This window comes from Equus asinus, chromosome 2 (genome assembly GCF_041296235.1).
Source record: "Equus asinus isolate D_3611 breed Donkey chromosome 2, EquAss-T2T_v2, whole genome shotgun sequence".
NCBI classification, from domain to species: Eukaryota; Metazoa; Chordata; class Mammalia; order Perissodactyla; family Equidae; genus Equus; species Equus asinus.
The window spans coordinates 81,923,808-81,948,235 of record NC_091791.1 but is presented as its reverse complement, the minus strand read 5'-3'; the positions used below and the strand labels follow the sequence as shown (position 1 = coordinate 81,948,235).

At 44.7% G+C, this 24,428-nt stretch overlaps 1 protein-coding gene across 1 annotated transcript in view; it reads right to left on the bottom strand.

The window, feature by feature from the left end:
* NID1 (nidogen 1) overlaps nucleotides 1-24,428 on the bottom strand; it is a 77,490-nt gene that overhangs the window by 4,694 nt on the left and 48,368 nt on the right. The window contains exons 13-17 of the mRNA XM_014846543.3: nucleotides 11,470-11,697; nucleotides 9,653-9,825; nucleotides 5,559-5,685; nucleotides 1,692-1,863; nucleotides 565-722 (exon numbers count right to left, since the gene is read on the bottom strand). Of these exons, the coding sequence (XP_014702029.2) occupies nucleotides 565-722; nucleotides 1,692-1,863; nucleotides 5,559-5,685; nucleotides 9,653-9,825; nucleotides 11,470-11,697 (858 nt within the window). The remainder of the gene's footprint in view (nucleotides 1-564; nucleotides 723-1,691; nucleotides 1,864-5,558; nucleotides 5,686-9,652; nucleotides 9,826-11,469; nucleotides 11,698-24,428) is intronic.

Genomic DNA, 24,428 nt, shown 5'->3' with positions numbered 1-24,428 from the left:
AGGACTGCATTACTTTATCTTCTTTTGCTTCAAGTCCTGCTAAGCCCTAGGGGATAAGCGGGAGCTGCAGGAATGTAAGCCATGAATTGCTTAATAGGGTATCAGGATGAGGACAGGCTCTAGGGGTCAGCAAACTTTGCCTTAAAGGGCCAGATAGCAATTATTTTAGGTTTTGTGAGAAATCAAGGACATTATGTAGGCATTAATACTACCTTTTAAAATGTGATATTTAAAAATGTAAAAGCCGTATATAGCTGCTGGGTTATACCAAAACCGACTGGGCAGCTTGGATGTGGCCCACGGGCTGTTGTCTGCTGACCCCTGACTTAGAAGATTGAGAACTCTCCCTGGACAGCATCAAGCCTACGGAAACAATACATTTCAGAGCAAAAATATGCAGCTATTTTTGTACAAGGAAGAAAAACGGTTCTCTTATGCCCTCTTCCCTGTAACAGATCCGCTTGACATACAGGTTGGCGTAGCTCACAGTGGGTAACAATAATTGTTTGGTAAAAAAAAAGCACTGCTCCAACCCCAGGAGTCAGGCCTGGGGCTCTGCGTCACCTGCATCCACCCAGCAGAGCTGAGACGAGTAGGCGTCAAAGGTCAGCCCGTTGGGCAAGCCCAGGTCATCCTGTACAAGAATCCTCCGGTTTGTGCCGTCCATGTAGGAAGTTTCAATTTTGGGGCTATCTCTGTTCCAATCTGTCCAATAAAGGTTCCTGGAGGAGGAAAAGGAAGGAAAAGAAAAAGAGAAATGATGAAGATGCATGAGAAAAAGTTCATTAAAAAAACACTTAAAAGAACCTGCAATGAAGACGTTAGCAGACACTGAAACAGAATGCTTAAAAAGGATCCGGAGGTGATAAGACACATTTTCCTTTACTAAGACACTTGAGTTTGGTTCTTCATTTAAATTTGTTTGTTCTGTTACTAATGAATTCACTCCCTTTAAACATAACTGACATATGATGTCTCCCCAAAGCTGTTAAAAAACCAAACAAAACAGAACAACACAACTGATATAAACACATGGGAACTCCCATATGCTGTCACCATACAGGGAGGCACAGCAGACCCAGGGGCTGAGGCACAGAAGGGGATGCTGGCAGAGGCGGTGGTCACAGTGCCTGCCCTCAGGGAGGTGGCCAAGTGGCCACAGAACAAGGGATGTGGTCTCAAAGGGAAGGAATCCAAGTGTCAAGGAGCCAAGGGCCTGGTGTGTACGATTTAGAGCTTGCAGTAAGGGAAAGAGAGAGAAAGCGTTGATGTGCTGACAAAACCCACAGGAAGGGGTCTCCAAGGTGTTCACACTGGGTTGGCCCCCAGGAAGAGTCCCAGGGGTACATTTGTGCTACTCTGATGATCTTCCAGGGTTGATACAACTTGGGTGTTGATTTCCATTCAACCCAATGGAAATACCCAATTTCTGAGCTGTCAACTAACAAAGTCTCTTGGTAAAAGATCTGAAAGTGGACCACGGCATGGACCAAGTCCATGATCACAGGGTATTATAATAAATGTTCTGGCATTTCACTGTGGATATCTATAAGCCACCAGCTGTAGATTCATTTATCCTGGACTCACTCATTTCAGGAGAGCAATGCCGGAGTTAGAACCTAACATTTGAGACTATCCAAACGGGCAGATGCAAACAGAGAAGATGCACACACAGATTTACACAAAGATACCCTCTCACGGAATCCGTTACGATGCCTCTGGGATTCACCAAATCAGTCTCAAACAGCACCCGGCGCTGGGTGCCATCCAGCTTTGCAACTTCTATTCGATCCAGGTAAGAATCTGTCCAGAAGATGTTGCGGCCAAGATGGTCAAGGGCAATGCCTTCTGGGCTTCCAAGATCTAGAAGCAAACACAGAACACTTCCATTTTTCAAGCAGGCAAGACTAGGTTTTTCTGATTACTTAGTGCTACTTCACATGGAGCCCAATCCTTGCACTTTGAGAAAACAAATGGGAATGTGAAATGCTTGTTGTCTATAAGAAAAGCAACACTCAAAGTGACAAATTAACCATCACCACTCATTCACTTGGTGGGCATCCACCTGTTCACCACATTGGGAACCAGGCCCATAATGGGGCCTAAGCTGTGGCCCCGCCTTCAATGAGTCCACAGCCAACCACAGTTCAGACTGAGTTCTGGGTTCTATGGGAGCCTGGAGACGGGACACTGGACTCAGCCTGGGCAGACCAGGGAAGGATTCCTGGGGGAGGTGATACCTCGTGCAAATGACTCCTGAAGGACCAAGCAGAGTGTGTCAGGCAAAGATCGGATGAGAGTTTTCCAAGCAGTGGAACAAGCACATACGTATAAAGGAGGAGTGAACATGGCTTGAAGTGAACTGTATGTAATTCTGTATGGCTGGAGACCACGAAGGTGGGGGAGTGGCCAGAGATGAAGCTAGGATGCCCGTGTTAATGAGCTTTGAGTTTATCCCACAGGCAAAGAGGAGGCATAGGAAGATCTTAAGATGGGAAATGGAACAAATAGATTTATCTTATTTATTAATTATTGGGGAAAAAAGGTCATTTCAGAGAAATAATATATGCAAGAAATCATAGCTGTTATAACTTTTATACAAGTATTAAGTGTACAAAGAAAGGGTGTCAGTGATCACAAATAACACTCCCAGAAGTCTTTACTGGTTATAAGTAACTGATTGTCAAGCCAGGAGGGGTTGCCACAGGGTAAGCTGACTATGGTATGAACCTTCAGGGCCCAATTAACCTAGTCAGAAGTTCGAGATTGCAATGGTTTCTTGACTATAAATAAAATCAAATTAAAAATTGAAACCCCACCAGGGTTTTACTCTTGTCACTTGGGATTCTTTCCTCTCCACTGATTAGAGAACTGAAGGCCATTTAGCATGGCTGGAAGTGTAACTGGAAGGGGAGGAGGCTGAGGAGGAAGCTGCCCTTCCTGGGGGATCTGGGAAGGAGGAAATCATCCCAACACGTATACACAAGCAATTCGGGCCCTCAGCCTCCTTTCGCTATACTCCTAATACATCGTCACTGTGGATGCTGGAAATGTCAAAGTCCCCCCCGAAAGGACCCCCACAAGATGAAGCTTATTAAGGATTAGAAACAGCAGTTGAACAAAGTCCTTATTATTCAAACCAAAGTAGAGATTTATAAAGTATTAAAATATTTCCCATGTCCCTCGAGGTGAAGAGATGGCAAGACTGGCCTCCGAAGGCCCCTTCCAACTTTCCGACAAAGCCAGAATAAATCCGGCCGGCATCTGTTTGGACACACACGGAAGAGGGGAGGAAGGGCTGTTCAGTGAGTCTCTTTACAAGACCCCAGGGGAACCCTGGAAGGAACTCCACGTCATGCTGTCTCCTGACAAATAGCCCTGGTCCCGACTTCAAACCCCAGAGCAACCAAACTTCTCCCCCAACCAGGAAACGCTTCTCTGCGGGTGACGGTACCAAAGGAAGGGCCTGGGGAACTTCATCCTTTCCTGCACAGTCGGGGCAAGACGGGAAGACGGCAGGCACTATAGCCCATCCTGCTTATGTCGAAAGGCAATGGATTACGACGCTTTAAATTAAAGACACTTGGTTAGGACTTTAACCCAAGGAAAGAAAGAGAAGCCCAGGATTCAGACTGTACGAAACAAGGAAGAAAAGAAAAAGACGAGCTAACTACTGCCGTTTTCTCTCACTAAGGGTGTCCCAACCTGTACCATGATGAAGACTTAAGTGGAAGTTTCTTTCTCTCTTTTTAAATAAAAAAATTGACTCCCAGGGCTGACCCAGTGGCATAGTGGTTAAGTTCATGTACTCTGCTTCAGCAGCCCAGGGTTCAATCCCAGGCATGGACCTACACACCACTCATCAAGCCATGCTGTGACGGCATCTTACATACAAAAAATAGAGGAAGACTGACATGATGTTAGCTCAGGGCCAATCTTCCTCACCAAAAAAAAAAAAAAAAAAAAAAAAAGATTCCCAGTGATCTTTCTTCTACAAAGATCACATTCTGGTTTAATTCTGTGTTTTCACAGCAGGCTTTTTCCTGGAATGTTTCTTACTGTGCTTAAAGCTTTCTTGGATGGTTATCAGTGCCAAAAGCAACAGGAAATAGCAAACAGTGACCTACTCCCCTCTTCCACTGGATTTTGAAGTCAAATCATAGATAATAGCAACAACACTTTTAACAGAGAGAGAGAGGATGTGAAAAGATATTTTCAAACTTCTGTTCATTAAACCAAACCATGAGAACTAGCAGACATTATTTAAATAGCACACTGGCTTCTGGAAAAGGATTTGGGGTCTATGTCCAAAAGCAGACATATTTAGCTCAACCTCAGTTTAATTCTTGCTGCATCATCCCTTGTGAAGGAGCCAAGGAAGGAAAAAAATGCCCCAGGGGCTGCTCCACAGGCACAGGGACCCTTTCAAAACATCACTTGTTAGGGAAACATTAAATTGGAAACTGGAAAAGCTACATTCAGCCCAAAGTGAAGAGAAACACCAAACAAGGCTCCTATATTTTAAAGATGAATCTTTGATTTGAGTATTTTGCAGAGGAAGCAAGATGATTTTACACAATAAATGTCATTGGCATGACAATATCTTTTGATTGAAAATATTTGCAAGTCAGCTGATGAGTCACTGAATAAGCAACATGTAATATTCGACCTTTTCTGTGCGAGGAATTTTCACAGGCCCTTGGATTTTGGTTGCAATGGTCTTTAATCTTGATCAAACGTAACCACATAAAACAGTCTTGACTTGTTGAATGCAGGCATTAAAATAACGTGGAGAGTCCTTGACTTAAATTGGCATCCAAAAATTAAGGAACTGAGGCTAAATGTTGAGGGGTAGGCTGTGCCAAAGTATCACGCACTTTGTCATCTGTAATGCAACAAAATACTGAGAAATGTCTGTGAAAGTTCATCCTGATTTTCCGTGCTCCTCTGGCACAGGCAGTCTGAGCAAGTGCCAGTAGGGGTGAGGTAGAAAAGAGGAGACCCCTCCCACCACGATGTTACAGGTTGAAGTGACAACCCTTTAACTTGAAAGCTGTCTTGGGCATGGACTCAACTCTCAGGGACGATATTTGCCAATATGCTTGTGACCCTCCCAACTTTAGACTCACCTGCCGGTTGCCTTTGGGAAGACCCTAATGGAGCACACCGTGGGGCAGACACTCTGAGGGTCAATTCTAGGCTCAGCAGCCAGAGGGACAAATGTGTATCCAGACTGGACGGTTGAGTCTGGCTTTTATTGTTCATTAAAACTGACCACATAAGCTGTTAGAGAAAGGCATGGGCGCTTAAATCGTTTTAATTTTATCCTTCTTAAGCTAGCAACAATTCCCAGCTGGAGTGTTCATGATTTAATGATGAGTCCTAGGAAGACTCTTCAGAGAAGGTGGAAAAGGGCGGTGTCGGAGGCTGAGGACCAGCTTCTCTCAAATCACCACATCCTGTAAGCAACCATACACTCCGCTCCTTGGCTCTTCCCCAAGAGCCACTTGGCTGCTAGAAGCAAAATCAAAAAGGAAGAATGATATTGGCTTGCCCACCTTGTCGAATGATGGTGGTCGGCTCTCCACCATGCAGACTGGCTCTCCCAATGGACGGCTCACTGATGTCGGTCCAGTAAACCATCTTGTCCACACAGTCGAAGGCCAGTCCAATGATGACTTTATCCTGAAAGTTCAGACCAGTGGTGAGAGTGGTCCACCCACTAGCATCTGAGTAACTGACGATAGTGGACTCTTTCATGCGCTTACAGCCATTTGGATACCTTTTGTTATGAGGTGCCTTCAAGTCTTTTGTTCATTTTAAAATGTTTATAGTTGAGTTGTAGGAGGTTTTATATATTTCAGACAAAAATCTTTCGTCATATACGTATACATAAATATGTGTCTGTGGGTCTGTACGTTTATGTATATTTCCTCTCAGCGTGTAGCTTGCTTTTTCATTTCCTTCATGATGTTTTTGAAGAGCAAAAGTTTTTAATTTTTATTAAGCCCAATTTATTAGTTTTTCTCTTATGGCTAATCCTTTTTGCATATTGTCTAAGAAATCTTTGTCTACCTGAAGATCATAAAAAAAGAAATAAAAGACAAAAATATTGGAAAGAATGAGATAAAATCACTCTATTCTAAAACAATATGATTGTTTATGTAGAAAATCCTGGGAATCTATAAAACTATTATAACTAATAATTGAATATAGCAAGGTTGCAGCATACAAGGTCAATATGAGATTGCATTTCGACATACTGGCAAAAAATAAAAAATTAAAACAATAAAGTTTATAATAGCATCAAAAACAAAGTATTTAAAGTAGATATTTTTAAATGTGCAAGATTCTACACTGAATACTGCAAAACATTGCAGAGTGAAATTAAAGAAGACCCAAATAAATGAAGAGATAAATTAGTTTAATAGATTGTAAGATTTAATATTGCTAAGATATTAATTCTCCCTGAATAGAGCTAAAGATTCAATGTCATCTATATAAAAATCCCAGCAGGCTTTTTTGGGTTTTTTTTTTGGCAGACACTTACAGATTACTGTAAAATGTATGTGGAAGTGCAAATTGAGGCTCTGGGGACCATAGAAGTAGAGGACCAGGATGGTCTTTTACTGGGAAAATCAGGCTATCAGCAGACACTTCCCCCTCAAGAGGTCACCAAAGGACACAGAGATCCTTACCTCACACCATAGGCAAAAATTAACTCAAAATGAATCAAAGATCTAAATGTAAGAGCTAAAACTAAAAAACTCTTAGAAGAAAACATAGGGGAAGCCTGATAACATCAGATTTGGCAATGATTTCTTGGACATGACATGAAAAGCAAAAATAGATAAATTTGACTTTATCAAAATCAAAAACTTTTGTGCATAAAAGGACACAATCAACAGAGTGAAAGGCAACCCATGGAAGGGTAAAAAATATTTTGAAATCATATATTTGATATGGGGTTAATATCCAGAATATATAAAGAACCCCTACAACTCAATAACAAGAACAAAAAACAATCTAATTGCAAAATGGGCAAAGGATATGAATAGACATTTTTCCAAAGAAGATATATAAATGGTCTACAAGTGCATGAGAAGATGCTAACATCACTAATCATTAGAGAAACACACATCAAAACCATAATGTGATACTACTTCACACATATTAGGATGGCTATTATTAAAAAAACAGAAAATAGTAAGTGTTGACAAGGTGGCAGAGAAATTGGAATGTTTGTGCTGTAATGGTAGAAATTTAAAATGGTGCAGCTGCTAAGGAAGACAGTATGGCAGTTCCTGAAAAAATTAAAAATAGAATTACCATATGATGCAGCAATTCCAGGTCTGGTTTCCATCCCAAAGAAGTGAAAGCAGGGACTCAAACAGATATTTTTACACCGATGTTCACAGGAGCGTTACACACAACAGCCAAAAGGTGGAAGCAATCCAAGTGTCCATTAATGGAAGAATGGATAAGGGAAATGTGGTCTATCCATACAATGGAATATTATTCAGCCTTAAAAAGGAAGGAAATTCTGACACATGCTACAACATGGATGAACCTTGAGGACATTATGCTAAGTGAAGTAATTCAGTTACAAAGGCCAAATACTGTATGATTCTGCTTATATGAGGTACCATATTAAATTCATGGAGATAGAAAGTAGAATGGAGGGTGCTAAGGGCTGGAGGGAGGGAGTTATTACTTAAGGGGTAGAGTTTCAGTTTGGGGTGATGAAAAAAGTTCTAGAGATGGATGGTGATGATGGTTGTACAACATGGTGAATGTACTTAATGCCACCGAATTGTACACTTAAAAATAGTTAAAATGGTAAAAATGAATAAAGAAATAAAAAGGACACAGTGAATATTTATCCTGTTGTTTCAGCACCCTCCCCTCCACCCATCCGCCCTCAATTTTCCGCTTTCCATTGCCTCTCCTGACAGTTAGCCTTTCCCCTGGGTCTCGGGGGAAAATTACTTTCACAGGGAATGTAATTCATTGCCACTACCTGAGCGTGCGTGCTGGGGGACACAAAGGAGGAATGAGGATTGCTCTCTGAGGGCTTTATGTTTCCATGAGGCAACAGGAGAACACAAAGATCACTTATGCATTTGTTCAGCAAATAGTTTTTGAGTGCCAAGCACCGTTTTGGGTCTAGGAACAGCACTGTGAAACAAACACCTCCATGAAATAGATGGGCAGTTTCTGGTCTTGTGGTGTGCTCATATTCTCGGAGGGAAGATATAATCAGATACAGGACATATACATTGACATACAATGTATCAAGGAGTGTTGAGTGCTGTGATGAAAGATGAGGAGCAGGATGAGGAGGCAGAGAGCAGTAGAGGTTGCCATCTGGACAGCGGGGCGGGACTGGCCTCTCTGAGGCAGATGTACCAGCAGAAATGTTAATGAAGTGAGGCAGTGAAATGTGCAAGTGTCTGGGAGTAAGAGATAGCCAGGAAGGGGGGATAGCATGTGCAAAGGCCCTGAGGTGGAAACATGCATGGCATGTTGAGGACCAGCCAGACAGCCAGAGGGCTGAAGCCGGGAAGGGCAGAGGATGGTGGTAGGGAACGAGATGGGAGAGGTAGCTGGAGGTCACGGAAGGAACTAGATTTTATTCTGAGTGAAGGGGGAGCACATTGGAGGGTTGTGTGCAGGGAAAGAACATGAATCCAATCATGGTTGCTTTGCAAGAAGCTTTTGAAAAGCAATTTTATTTTGAAGATTCTTTTCTTCCTGTTTCCTCTCTGGTCACAAATAAGAAGGAGGTGTGGCGGTCTGTGTGTCTGTGATGTGGAAATCAGTGGAGGAAGAGAAAAATACGGCAAGTAGGAAGGACAGTGGAGTAGAGAAAGGAGGAAGGGAAGAAGAACTGGATGCTGGGTTTGTGGCAGAGAGGAAGGCACAAGCAGCATTTTTACCCCCAATTTTTAAGCAGGCTTTGCTACCAGCACTGATGAATGATAAGGATTTCTGCTAGACACTCCTCCACAAGAGCTCATGGGCCTGGCTCTCTGCTCCTTTGTCACTCCTTAGGGGACCCTGACGACCCCCCACTGCGGCAATCCTGACCGAATCCCACAGCGGGGAGCCCCCAGGTCTCAGGTTTGGTTTCTTGGCAGAAGGTCAGGATTGCAGATAAAACAGAACGGCTTTTCAGAAGCGTCCAACCTCTATCTAATGGACAAAAATTCCCCAGCTCCCAGAATGCATCTCTGAAGCTTTGAAAAGCTCTAAGCCAAAGCTTGTTAACTGCCTCTGGGCAGATACGAGGCTCGAGTGGAGCAGCTGCCGAAAGATGAGTCACTACACTAATTTAGCAGGAACGGCAAGATCAAAGCCAGCAGATGCTCGCAGACGAGATACCAAACGCACATGACACCCCCACCCAAGGAGTCGGCTACCAAAGTGGACTCTGAAAGGCCTTACTGATTCTGCTCCCGTCCTCCTCGAGCCGCACAGGCAGCTCAGGAATCCAGGGGCCCCATCTAGAGATGGACCCTGGGGTCACACAGAACAAAGAGGCCCCTGGTTCCAGGGGTCAGGCCCCGGTCCCTGGTCTGACTATGCTCTGCTTGTTTCTCCAGGTCTTCGAAGCAGAAGTTGTCACCAAGCGCAGTAAGCCACCACTCACCGGGGCATGAAGCAATGCCTTGGCTTCTGTCTTCTTCATGGTGCTTCCCTCCAGGGGCAGGTGCTCTATCTTCCCGGTCTGGGCAAAGAGTAAGTGGGTCCCGGGTGGCAGGGGGATCACAGAGGTGGGAACTGAGGGTCCGTGGTCAATCGGGGGAGCCACTGTACTCAGACCTAGGGGGCAGGAGACGTCGGTGAGCAAGGCCTGCGTGCAGCAGGAAGGCACAAATGCATGCATGTGGCTGCAGGCACACACACACATGCACATGCACCCACACACCAGGTCTCGTCACCTTCATGGCACCACAAACCTCACAGGCACATGATGCCCATTTTATATCTGAAAGCACGAGGAGCAGAAAGGCCTCAGTCAATAAAGGGAATGTGTGAAGAAGATAATGCAGGGCATGAGTTTAACATTAAAGGTCAAGTGAAAATAAAGGGTTAGCCTCCCCCTTAATAGAAATAGAAATAACCTAGCTATTTCTGCCCTGCTTGGATGTGGAGACAGCAGTGAACCAAAACACCAACTGCGGCAACCCTGAAGTGGCTCACGTGCCTGTGGAAAGGTGCTGAACTTTTCAGCACCAGAGGAGACAGTCAGAGCAGACTTGCCCCACATGCCCTGTCCCAGGGGTGGGCAAGCCTCAGACCCCGACAAGCAGGAACAGGCCCCTTCCGGGCTTTCAAGAACAAAATGATGCTCAGGCTCATTCTCCCTCCGATTCAGCCTGGCCTCCTAACTGCTGGCCGTGATGCCTGACACGGCTCCCTGGCTCACCTGGCAGGAGAATGTCCCAGGAGGCAGCCTGTACTGCAGGGTAAGGAGTGCAGAATGGGTGTCAGCAAACCTGGGTCCCAGAATAACCAATTTATGAATTAACGAAGTGTGTGAGTGACCACTTCTTACTCACTTAGCAGCTTTGGGAAAATATCTGGTAGGGATCAGTCTACGACTATGGGCTAAATTGAGAATGGAGATTCAAGGACTCATTGCATTAGATTTTGGTAACTTGTGACAATTACCATTTTCAACATTTATGACAGAAGCAGGATTTTAGAGCTGAGAACCATCCTAGAGATTACTTTGCTCATGTCTTATTGAGGCTGAGGAAGCTGAGACTGAGGAAAGTCTCTGTCCAGAGCCACACAGCCTGGCTGGGCCTCAGACAGGATGCCCAGCATGGCCCCTCCCCACTACCATGGCTGTCACAGACCAGCTCGCAGAAACCTTGGTGGCTGTTTGCTCCTTGCATTCTAAATGGACCTAAAACCTAAAAGTCCGAGGGCATGGCTGTGATGGAAGTAAGTATGCAAGGATGAGGACAGGCTCCACCGCCTGAGTAAACGAGACCTGGGGAAGGGTTTCCGTTGGTCTCCACCATCCCTGCAATGTCCCAGCACACAGACGTTCGAAGGCCAGGTGGCCCACTGCAGAGAGTTTACCCTGGGGACCCAGAGCACACACACCTCTCTGCTACTAACTGCAGGATTGGTGCAGCAGGTCGCACTGGTCATTTGCACAGAACAGGTCTGCACAGAAAAGGAAGAGAAGAGGGTAAGAGGAGAAAGAAGGTGAGGGGGGAGAGAGATGAGAGGAGTGGGGTGAGTGATGAGGGAGACAGAGAAGAGAGAGGCAGGGGGAGAAAGGAACAGAGAAGGGCTTTGAACCAGTGCAGCAGCTCAGGATGCAGGCACAAAGCACTACTGTGTCCTTGGTTGGGCCCCCAGCCCTGCTGGTGAGCATGGTCCTGGGATTCTGGTCCCTGAGGCCTTTCTCAGGCAGGAGCCCAAGCATGGCGCTGCCCTCTCACTTACAGGGGGGCTTCATCCCGGGCCTGGTCCTGGTGCCCTCCACCTCACGGCCGTCACGATCCACGCACCAGCAGTAGCCAGTGCTGCCGTGGCACTGGGTGGGCGTGTAGTGCCCGTGCTCGTCACACTCGGGGACAAACAGCCCTGGTGGCCGGGGCCGCTGTGGGTCCGCTGCCCCAGCCGCTCCCAGGATGTGTTCTCGCTCATGCTGGCATCGGGTTTTCTCCGCTTCTACAGGAGAGACAAGCAAAAGGAGAGACCATCAGCTGTGTCATCCCCCAGTGTTCGCTGGCTGTGGCTGCAGAAGTCCCCACACCTGACTCAGAACCCCAACAGGGGTTTTGTTTTATTAATTTTTTAAAATTTAAAACATCGTTACTATTTAATGGATTTGATGGTCAAGAAGATTATATTACACCATTTTCTTCTTTCTCCTAGGCAATTTTTTTTCAGTTTTTAAAAATTGAGACCAAACTGACAACATAAAATTAACCATTTTAAAGTGAATAATTCAGTGGCATTTGGTACAGTCACACTGCTGTGGGACCACTGCCTCTATCCAGTTCCAACACACGTTCCTCCCCGCAAAGGGAAAGCCCGGACCCTTTAAGTACTTGCCCCCACGTCCCCTCCTCCCAGTCCTGGCAACCACCAAGCCGCATTCTATCCCTACGGATCTACCTTTTCTGGTTATTTCGTATCATCGTAATGATACAATGTGTGACCTTTTGCCTGTGGCTGCTTTCACTCAGAATGTTTTCAAGGTTCATCCACATTGTAGCATGTGTCAGCACTTCATTCCTTTCTATGGCTGAATAATACTCTATCGTATGGCTGCATCACATTTTGTTTATCCATTCATCAGTTGACGGACAGTTTGGAAATTTGTTTTAAGAAATTTTAAGTTTTTCTTAAATTTGTCCTTTTTATCATCTCCAGCTTCTTGATTATCCACATCGAGTCAAAGTGAATGATTTGGGGGACCAAAGCCCACAGGGCACATTTACCAACATTTGTGTGTTCCCCTTTAATTACGTGCTAGTGTTTGGCATGAAAAGTGGCCTCTTAACGGTGCAACTCAAAAAGCAGGGAAATACTGCTGTGTCGGCCTGGGATAAACAGCTCCCAAAAATGCAGAGTTGTAGCCAGTTCCACACTAGCTGGAGTCCAGCCAGCACGGCATCCAGCCAGGCCAGTGTGGCTGTCACCTCTGCATTCATCTCCCACACAAGCGATGCCCAGACCCCGGCGGGAACCACACTGGCTGCGGAAAGCTCCACGCCAGCCAAACTGAATCACGTTGGCTGGCGCTCTCTTCCTGGCCTTTCCACTTGCTGCTCATTATGTGACCCCCTCCTCCTCTCCAGTTAATCCTTCAAGAATGAGCTCAGGCATTTCCTCCGCTCAGGAAGTCCTTCTGGGCCCTCCAAGGCCGGGCCTGGTGTGCCTCCCTGAGCTCCCAGGGCACTCTGGGCTCAGCCGCCCCATCACTCTTGTCACACGGATGCTCAGATTCTAAGGGGCTCTTCCTTGCCTGTCTCCCTGAGGAGAGTCAAGGCTCTGAAGGGCAAGGAGTGACTGCATCTCCTTAACCTCGACTTAGGAAGCAACTACTGGGTGGGAATGGGGATACACAAGGGAATAATGCACGGGGCCTGCCCTCAAAACGCTCCCAGTCTGGAGGGAAGGGAACGAGTAAGCACAGTTACAATCCAGTCAGGGGGTTGACAAAGGAGCCCAGGATACAGGAGACACATAGAAGAGAGCCCCTCCTTAGAGCTCGGAGAGCAGAGGAGCGCCAAGCGCTTCTTTTGACCTTCGCTGGAAGGCTTTGTTTAGGTGGATCTAGGGTGGGGCTCCACCGACTTTTTGTTAAGGCGCAAAGAGTAAATATTTTTGGTTTTGTGGGCCACACGATCTCTGTCACAACTAATCAACTCTACAGTTGTGGCACGAAAGCAACCAAGTTCGATGCATCAGTGAGTGAGTGTTCCAATAAGCTTTACTTACAGAAACAGGCCGTGGGCCAGAGCTGGCCTGTGGGGGCTGTAGTTGTCAGTCCCCGCTCTAGGAAAATTTTACATAAATTTGCTAATTAATATATTAATATATGTCAATTAATATATTAATGTGTTCACAATAATATATATTGTAATGATAGAATGGATAATATATATTTCACAGAATTTTGTGTCTGAAAGTGTTTTTGATCCTCAGTTCCACCACCTCTGGTGTTATCTCGGGCACGTCAACAATGCTGATGAAGCTGCACCCCTGAGCTGTGGAACGGTGCAGGCAGCAGCAGCTAATCTCAGCGCTATTTTGAGGAGAGAGTGGAATGTGACGAGACAGTGCACACAGAGGGAGATTTCAGTTCTGCACTCAGGGTTCATCCGTGGCCGCATGTGCACACGGCCTTCGCCGTGACAGTCAGCGCATGCGCTGCTGGTTCTCGCATTAGCTGCTAGATGTGGCTGCTCCCTGATCAGAAGCAGTTAGCAGGCCAGGAAAGGGTCTGTCAAACCTGGCAAGGGAAAAGTGTGTGCTTTTTCTTTTGTCCCAGAGGCTAATATTAAAAAAACAAAACATTTGATTTAGAAAGAGCCAAACAAAGATACAAATAAGCCATCTGGTGCAGAATAAAAATGTTGGGCTGTGTTCACTCTTGGATGTAGAACTTGTTTACTTCCTTAATGTCTGACATTTGTACAGGATTTCAGAGTTTCTACATAAGCTGTCTCCATTCAGACGTTTCATTTAATTCTCACTATAATCCTATGCAACAGGCAACTCTGCTTTTTACATCAAACGAGAGAACAGAAGCTCAGATTGGTGAAGGGGCTCCCTCAGGCCACAGCACTTGAACGTGGCTCAGCTCAAGCTAGAACCTGGGTCTCTGGATTCCTAGCGTGGCCCCTGCTCCTCTGCACCCACAGGCCCAGTGCCCAGGATGGCTCACACACACCGGACCTGTTACATCAACGGTGACATACACACAGTAGCATAACACATGCACTGAAATTATGTGTGGCCCACAGACTCATTTTCCTTCCATCAATGTCTGTATACAGTGCTGCCTTTCCAACTAGAAAACAGGCCTGGTATTCTGTGTACTGACAACTAAACCAAACTTTTAAGGGAAGAGGGGTGGCTCTGTTTTACGTGGCTGGAAGGGTTTTGTGTTGACACAGTATTTGGCCAATATATAAAATCTCAAGTGATCTAGAATTTACAGTGAAGCTTTTGGTTTTTGTCAAAGAGAGCCTTTCTTTTCTTTTCTATTCTTTGGTGAGGAAGATTGGCCCTGAGCTAACATCTGTTGCCAATCTTCCTCTTTTTTTCTTTTCTTTTTTTTCTCTCCAAAGCCCCAGTACATAGCTGTATATCCTAGTTGTAGGTCATTCTAGTTCTTCTATGTGGGATGCTGCCACAGCATGGCCTGATGAGTGGTGCATATGTCCGCACCCAGGACCCAAACCAGCGAACCCTGGGCCACTGAAGCATAGCATGCAAACTTAACCACTATGCCACTGGGCTGGCCCCTACAGTGGAACTTTTAAGTGCTATGTCTTGAACTTACAAAAATGAGAGGAAACCTCAGTTGTGACTCAGAAAATGGAATTTCAAGTGTGTTTATGGAAAGCTGTGTTATCATTGGATTTCTGGGATGGCTTCTTAGCCTGGCCAGCAGGCAGTGGGAGCAGTTCCAGTGGGAGCCCCTGCAGAGGGCCCCAGGCCCCCACAGGGCATTTTCCACTGTGGGTGGGGTGAGGATGGGGTAATAAAGACATATTTCCTGGCCTTGCTTCTGGTTGATAAAATGATAACTCAAGCAAAATTTTTTTTACTCATTCTAGTTTGATCTGCTCTGGGAAGGAAGCATTCAAGACCTGATTCTTATCTGGGGAACAGCAGGATGTCTGGAGTGACTTTTCTCGAGGTTGAGGACAAAGAGAATGAAAGAAAAATGAAACAGAGGGAGAAGTGAGAGAAAAACACACATTTTTTATCTCTTGATTTCCATTCTATCCCTTGTCTGATTAATCTCTGTGTTAATTTAAATAAACAATGATCGTAACCTCTGATATACTCAGTGGGATGGAGGAATGAGTTTGGGGACGCGCCATTTATTCAACCTCTTCCTGCACAGTCCACCCCTAGTAGGGGCTGGCTGCCCCAAGTGGCACTTCCACACACACACATCTCAGAACGAGCTAAGACGGGTGTGGTGGACGATGCCTGGTCTCTGCTGGGTTTGACACTTTCTGGCTCATAGCCTGGCCTCATTAGCTGCCAAATGGACACTTGTTGGTCTGAGAATGCCATATTTCCAAGAATGAGAATCTACAAGTAAAGGAGACAATGTCATTCTGATGTGGTCTCTATCCTTGTGTTCCTAGGCGTTTATAAGAACACCACCACCACTAATAATAATGATAATGATGACGAGGAGGAGGATAAAGATCTCTCTACTTATGAACTCTCTTCAAGTCCCTTCCCAGCATTTTTACCCCAGTCCTTACAGGACTGGAAAGGAAGGAGAATGCCCAGAGACGGGGAAATGAACCAGCAATTAAAAAGGGCAAAAGGGGAGGGGAAAGCAGAAAGGTCATAAAACAGCAGGAAGAGAAAATGCATCTCCAGTCTGTGTCATCTCATGGTGTGAAACTGCCTCTTTGAGTTTCACTTGTCCCTGTCACCTAGAGCATCTCTCTGTGTCTGTCCTCTCTCAGTATCCTACTAGTATAGGCTTTTAAAATCACTGTATTTATTATATTTCTTTGATCAGGAACCCCATGGAGCCTTGAATCATTTATGGGTTTGGGTTATAAGCATTTACTGACACCTGCCGTGAGCCAGGGGCCCTGCCAGCAGTAGGGATCAGAGCTAAGTGAGAGGGCCCTGGGAGTTCACAGGACTCATCAGGCTGATGCAGTGTGAGTAGTGGCTGGCAGTGGGTCTGAAGAGGCTGCTAGGGAGCTGAGAGGAGGAGCGCCTAGTCCGTCTCAGTCAAGGGCTTCGCGACACCCAGTGTGATAAATCTACGGTGTCCCCAGTATGCACAGCGCATGGCTGAGCCCAGCAGCCTGGGTGTCGAGCTGACCGACCGCAGGCTGGATGTGTTCAGGCTGTGAGCGGAGGAAGGAAAAGGAGCCAAGAAATTCAGGGTCTTGGTGAGGGTGGTTGGCACGATGCTCCCTGGAGTTTAGGTGAGAAGACTGAGAAAAAGGAGGGATGAGGAGCCACAAGGCTCCGCGATGGCTCTGCTGATTTTGAAATGAGGCCACGAGAGAGCTACAAGGGGGGAGATGGAGGTCAGAGGGGACCATGGCCTCAAGACTATGGGGGTTCTCAAGCCTCTGGGGGGCCTGGTTTTCGGGATCCCCCACTCCCCAACCTCACCTTAACTGCCTGACCACATCTCCTCCTCGTTATTTCCACCACTCCCTTCCCAGCCTGTCTCCTCACACTTCCCCTAACTTCTCTACCCACCCGGATCTCCAGCTGCTAGTTACCACTTACGGCTTCACTAGTACTTTCAAAGGGTCCCTTTTCCTGCCCAGTTACAGTGTAAACTCCTCCAGAGCGCAGGCGTTATTGTTCATGTGCCGAGCACAGCGGCGGGCACAGAGTAGGTGCTTAAGACACAAGTAGCGATTGATTCCAGCTATGCTACTAGTCATCCCGGTGCCCTGGGCAAGTTAGGTAGTCTCCCTAAGCTCTCATCCATTGAATGAGGCCAATCGTACCACCTGTGACATGGACCAGCCAGTGATGTAGAAAAGCAAGAGGTGTGGTGTCCTGGACATCAAATGATGACAGTGTTTCAGGCGGGAAGGCGAGACCAACTGTACCCGGCGATACAAGAAAGGCGATGCCTGAGTTCTCAGAGTGAGGGTCACTGTGCGCTTTGACAGGAGCAGGTCCGGGCTGGGGGTGTAGGGCAAGGGTTGAATAGTTTGAGAGGGAATGGGGGACTCTGGGAAAAAGGAAACAGCCCAGTTTAGAATCTAATTACAGAGAGAGAAACAAGATAGCAAAACCCGAAATCCATGGATAACAGTTACAATGAAATGAGGTGACGAGTTAGTCCTATGAAGAAGCCCCAAGACAAGCAGATGAGGACACACTGCCAGGGCCACAAGGCGCACCTGGAATCCGTGTCTGTGGGGAAAGGCGAGGGAAGCACAGGGCACGCAGCAGTCCTGGGAACAGGAGAACCCCAAAGAGCTGACAGGCACTCGCTAGAAAGCACAGTGGGCCAATTTGCAAACAGCAGCTGAAACTGGGGGGATGCACACTGGGATGGATGCAAAGCCTAAGGGGGTGGAAGATCCAGCCCCTAGGAATTCTCAAAACTGACATGGCTGGCTGGACCCCACGCTGGGGAGAAATTGCTGGGAACAGAATTAAAATGAAGCAGGATGGAGACGATAGAGACAAGGAAAGGGAAGGTCCAGATAAAGTAGGGGAGGGGAGCAGGCCAGGAAATCTCAAAAGTAAGCTGAGATATTTTTATACACTTCACCAAAAGAATGGAAGAGGAAGCTCTGTGTAGTCAGAAAAGCTATCTGTACCAGGCCTCCTTCTGAAAGTTCAGGAAAACTAAAACACACATCAAAACAAGCGACAGGAAAGTACGGAGGTGGACCCCAATACCAAGTTGCTATAGAAGGGCTAACTGGAGTGGACAACAGCCCTGCAGACAGTGCAGGCTTGCCCGAAAGACGCACTAACAGAACAGATCACACTGGAATCTTCCATTTCAAAATAAGCAAAAAGACAATAACAAATGATACAACATAAAATAACAAAATGAATCAGAGTTCAAAAAACTCAGAAATGAGACAACAGAATTCAGGAAAGCAGTAGAAATCAAAGAAAAAAGTCATTTCAGAAATGAAGACTAAACTGGAAGGAACACACAAGTGAATAAACAGAACAGATTACGGTTTAGGGGAAACAGAAGGTGGGGATGGCGAAATGTTTAAAGCCAAAAAGAAAGAAGACAAGTGGATTTGAGAGAAAGGGACAAACACTGGAGACGGGCAAAGAAGATTCGAAACGTAAAATGGGAGCCCCTGAAGAAATAAACCAAAGCAAGGAAAGAGGACAAATACCAAAACTATAATTCAAGATAATTGTCCTGAAATTAAAAAAAAAGATTTGAAATAATAAACTGAAAAAGCACACCATGTAACTAAGACTATGGACCCAGAGCAACCAACACCAAGACAATTCTGGTAAAACTATTGAGCTTTTGAAGGGAACTATGGAAGAGAAAGAAAAAATCTTTTGGGCATCTAGGTAAAAAGGGGAAATCATCTTCAGATTATCATTTGCATTTTTGACAGCCATGCTTTATGTCAGAAGAATATTTGAGACAGTGAAGGAAAGAAAACGAGCCAAGGAATTTGTTTCCATGAACCATTCCTTAGGAATCTGCTAAAGAACAAGCTTCTGGCAACCAAATAACTAGAGAAACTGACATACGGACTGGTAGCAAGTGATAAATATACAGATACTCCCGGAGCTAAGAATAAATGAGGGCGGAAAGGGAGAGAAGATACTATGTGACGATTACAAGTCAGGCAATGTACATACAACTAGAAAAATGGGGGAATATGTGGAAAGCATAAGCAAAAAATGTTTTAATTGTTCTCAGAAATTATATCGGTGGTGGTATTATTATTCTCAGACTGTTATGTGTAACATGGGATAAAGCAAATAAGGAATTAGGGTCTATTCTAATTCTTATCATCACTGTGCCCTTGAGAACCAGTATCTTAGTGTGGAAGAAAGGAGATATGGAAATAATTTAGAAAAGGTTAAGGAAAATTCCAGTCGTCATGAATTTGAATTGGGAATATTCCTATGAACTCAGAAGGCATTCCTAGCTCCGTGTGAGCATCCCAGGGACTTGGACTGTGGTCCTGAAACATTCATTTCCCACTAAAAGAAATCAGGCTTCGTGGAGAAATGCCTGGTTCTAGTTCTGAGGCAGGAAATATACACGGACTTAAAACATCTTGTCATACCAGAGAGCAAGGAAACTATTAAAGACTATGTACTAGGATCATGTCAAAAGGACCTGGGGCCAACTTGAAGAGGTTCCCACGGGCCAAAGATGGGACTCTCAGCTACAATAAGAAAAATAACTACAACCAATTGACGTCCACTAGTTTATAATGATATTAAAAATTAAAAATTAATTAGTCATCTTCAGTGGCTGGTAAGGAATTAATCTGTTATCTTGTCAACTAGTAAATAAGGGAAAGATCCAAGCATTTATCCTGCCTTTCCTTTATGAAATGTACCACTGGGAATCCAAAGAGTAGATAAGGGGAAGCATTTCTTTGTAAGTATTCCGACCAAGAAATGAAAAAAAATACGATAATAGAATAGACTAGCACCATTTTGCTTCCCACTAGAAATTAAAGGACCCAAGCAATGAGCATCAATTCCAACTAATAAGTGAGAAAGAAATAATAGAGCTAGAATCTCACCATTTCCACTCCCTAGAAGTTAACAGATCTAGGCCATAATCACTAATGGCTCCTAACACCACCAAGAATGAGACAAGCAGACTTTATGTGTCCCTGATATAAGGTAATACCACCACCTATTGTCTTGCCAAAAGGATGAACCTGAGTCTGATCAAGCCTCTGGACCCAGCAACCGGTTTGCTGACAATACAGAGGACAGAGGAGCATGTTGAGTTGCACCATGAGTGCACAGTCAGCAAAATCCAGACCGTGGGAAACGCTACAGCTCAGTCTTGGGTTCTTTATAGTCAAACTACAAGGAAAAGCAAGGGATGGAAGAGGGAACTACAGACAGAAAAATGAGCAACACTGAATCTACAGTGTCTAGGAATGCACACGCGATAAAACTATGAAGAAATGCAAGGAAGTGACTACTGTAAGGGTCAAGTTGGGGGCTGCTTTTGGGGAGAGGGAGGAGGCTATGACAGGGACAGGGCAGTGGAGGGGCTTCTGAGGCGGCTGGCAAAGTTCTACTTTCCATCTGGGTGGTAGTTACAAGGGGGTTCATCTTAGACTGACTCCTTGAGCTATACCTTTGTTCTACATGACTTTCTGTGTCTGTTTTATTTTATAATAAAAACGTAGGAAAGAAAGAGAGAATGGGAGAAGAGGAAGTGGAAGCATCACTCCAGACAGCCCTTATGAAGAATTAAACTGTAAGAGAGAGGAGGGAAATGGGACAGCAGCGAGAGAGGGTGTAGGCTCCACGGAAGTCTTCACTTCGGTCTTTCAGATGAGAAATGTCACAGCTTCTCTGCAGGTCGATTGGAATTATCCGGTAGAGACAGAAAGGGTGACCATGGCAGGGTGGGGGTGGGGGGCAACCATAGGAATGTCAATTTCATCTCAGACAAACAACATTCTGGCACGTTAAATTGATGTTAATAGGAAATTTATGATTTATAATTTTATTTGTATTTAATTTGCAAATGTGTTTTAATTTTCTAGCTATAGAAGAAGTTGGTACCTAGATTTATCTATAGTAAAAATAATCTAAACCAACACTGGAGGCTTTAAGAATCTTTTTCTTTTGAAAGGAGTCTTACTCAATTTGGGGGAAAATTGCTATAGAAAATTCTTTTATATAAAGAGTTCAAGGAACATTTTTGTAAACCAAGAAATTATTCAGGGCTCATGTTCCTTATTTATAAAACAAAGGAGATGAATTACAGAATTTCTAGAGCCCCTTCCAGCTCCAACTGGGAAATTCAAGTTTTCTAACATTGGGTTTGTTTGAATCAAGGTGCAAGCTGCAACACAGACACAATAACAACAAGCGGACATTAAACTGTTCCTCAGTTTTCTTTCCTTTGGGTTGTATTTCCCAAACGTTTTCATCTCTCCTTGCAGCCCTACTTTCTGAACTCTTTAATTAACTTTCTCTCTAGAGATGTGCGGTGTGCATCTAGATGCAGGATGCTGGTGTGCCTGGCGCCAAGCGTAATGGGAAATGATCAAACATCCGTAGGCTTGGTATTTGCCCTTAAGGACCAGGGTTTACATCTCCAGCCCAGGACTTTTTATACGCCTCTTTGATCCTCTAATAAGCTCTCTTATGTTCCAAAAATCTAGCCAGTTATATTCCCCCAGACATGGTCCAGGCAAGGTCAGCGGCTGCGGTGGCTGGCCTCCAAGATGGCTCCCAATCTCCCACCTCCTGGGAGTCTCACACGTACATACTTCCTTTTCAAGGGCTTGGCCTGTGACTAACAGTACCAGCAGAAGTGACAGCATTGTCACTTCCAAGATTAGGTTAAAAAAGACTGTGCCACCTTCCATCGTGGGGGCTCTCTCTCTCTCACCACTTGCTCTGGAGGGAGCCAGCTGCCAGATCTTGAAGACACTTAGGCAGCCCTGGGGAGAGACCCATGCTGTGGGGAACTGAGGCCTGCCAACAACCATGTGGATTCTTCAACCCCAGATGAACCTCAGGGAAGACTGTAGCCTTGGCTAATGTCTTGACAACTACCTCATGGTCTCTGAACCAAGACCACCCGGCTAAGCTGCTCCTGAGTTCCTGACCCACAGAAACTGTGAGATAATAAGTGTATTGTTTTAAGCTGCTAACTTTGGGGATAATTAGTTACATAACAATAGATAACTAATTTGGTGGCTTTCAAATTTTCTCACTGTGAACCACAGAAATCCGTTTCGCGCAGCAATTCAGTACAGATGCGCACACTTACGCACACACACTCATCCATGCACATACATTGTATGTGTACACAAGCATGCATACAAGTATTATTCATGAAACAATACTCACTCCTGCTCCGTATATTGTACACACTTCGATACTTTTTTTGATTATTTTTTTCTATGACCTTAACTGACTCACCCTCAGCACGGCTCAGTTTTATTTTTTAAACTCGTCCCCCAGTTAGAGCAGGGACCAAATAAGTGCCGACTGCTTGATTCCTGCCCTTCATTACGTTTGGCAAGAGGAGTCCAGATGACACTACGTGTTTTCTGTTAGTATTTCATAAACTATTTTAGTCATACAAAATTTAGAAAAATATAATGAAAACCTCTGTGTTCATATTCTGGCTGAAAAAAGAAAACATTAGAAATACAAATGCAGCCTTTGTGTGCCCTCCCTCCCACCACAGAGGTAACCTTTACCCTGCAGTTTTTGTTTCTCATTCCCATGCATGCACTGTATAGTTTTCTTGCGTATGTACACGCATATGTAGCTTTATTTTCACGCAGGGTTATATTTTATATAAATGGGATCATAGCATAGATATCCTTTCATGCCTTTTTTTTTTTGCTCAACATGTGTTTGAGATTTATCCATGAACTCTGGTTCCCCCATTCTAACTGCTGTATATTATTTCATTGTACGAATTGTACCAAAATTCATTTGTGCATTCCTCCTGTTGATAGCCATTTAGATTTTTTTCTGTTACAAACAATACTTAACGAACATTCTTATATATTTCTCGTGCACATTCTCTCTTGAGTATATCACTAGACGTTGAATTTTGTTAGGGAATAGAATTAAACATATAAACAATCCTAGCAAATAGCTCTTATTGGTTTTATCCTTGTCTCATCTTCTTACCCCAGCCTACAGGTCTGGATTTGTTTCTGTTTAGTCAACAGCCTTAAAGAGAGGGCAAGGAGTCAGGTTAAAAAAAACCAAAATAATGAAACATCTGCTTCTTTTTGAACTGGAGTTGTGAAGCAAGCCTAAGGAAATAATGAATGTTAGTCATTTTTAATAGCTGCTGGAATGTCTTGACTCAAATTATCATGAACTTTTCTCTATGTAACCTGCCTCTCAGAATCTATGGACAGTGCTACAGTTTTGACCCATAATTTCAGGAACAAAAAGTTGGCCCTGCCTGAGTTGATCTAGGCTGGAGGTTGGCAAAATTTTCAGTCAAGGGCCAGGTACTAAATATTTTAGGCTTTGCGGGCCTTATGGTCTCTGCCACAACGACTGAACTCTAACTTAGCAGAAGGAAAGCAGCCATGGACTATATGTAAATTAACAAGCATGGTTATGTTCCAATAAAACTTTATTTACAAAAATAGACAGTGGGCCAGATTTGACCTGTGAGTTGTAGTTTGCTGACCCCTGTGCTAAGCAGAAGAAAACAATTTAGACCAGCAACATATAGTGTTATATATCAAAATGTAAACTTTAATTTGATATTTTTCTCCTTTTAGATGGGCAACTAGCCTACAGTTGGTCACACTCAGTCCTGCTGAGTGTGGGTAAATAAGCACTTCTATCTACTGCTGGTAGGAGTCGAAACTGTATTTCTTCAACAACTATAAATAGTTGTGAGTCCCACCATGGGCCACATACTCCACTAGATACTGGGGACATAAAAATGAGATACACATGCAGCCTGTCCTCAAGGCACTCACAGGCTAGTGAAGGAGACAGATAGAAACACTGCTTAAAAAAGTGATGAAACAGAAATTTTCACTTCTCTCTTCTTGAAACATTTATAGTGGCATAAATATATCTGGCCAACAACAACAGCAGTAATTAAAAACAAATATGACTGGCTAACTCCAGTCTGAGGTGTCAAATATATTCTTAATCTCATGACAGATACCATGTGGTTTAGACGACTGAATCCAGATTGGAGTCCATCCAACAGACCTGGGTTTGAGTCTTAGTTCTAGTACTTCCTACCCGTGGGAGCCCGATTGTGCCTTTATCTTGTTAAGTTACAGCATCCTCCGTGTAAATAGAGATTGTAAGTGACAGCACTCACTCTGAAAAGACGATGACGAACCTTCAATGAAATAGTGCAGGTCAAGCACCTAGCGCATAGTAGGTTCTATACAAGTGGCAGCCAATTATACTTATGCACTCACCAGCATTTGTTGAGAGACTCCTAAGTTCCTGGGCTCATTCCGGGTACTGACCTGGGGCTGGCATTATCCTTACGATCT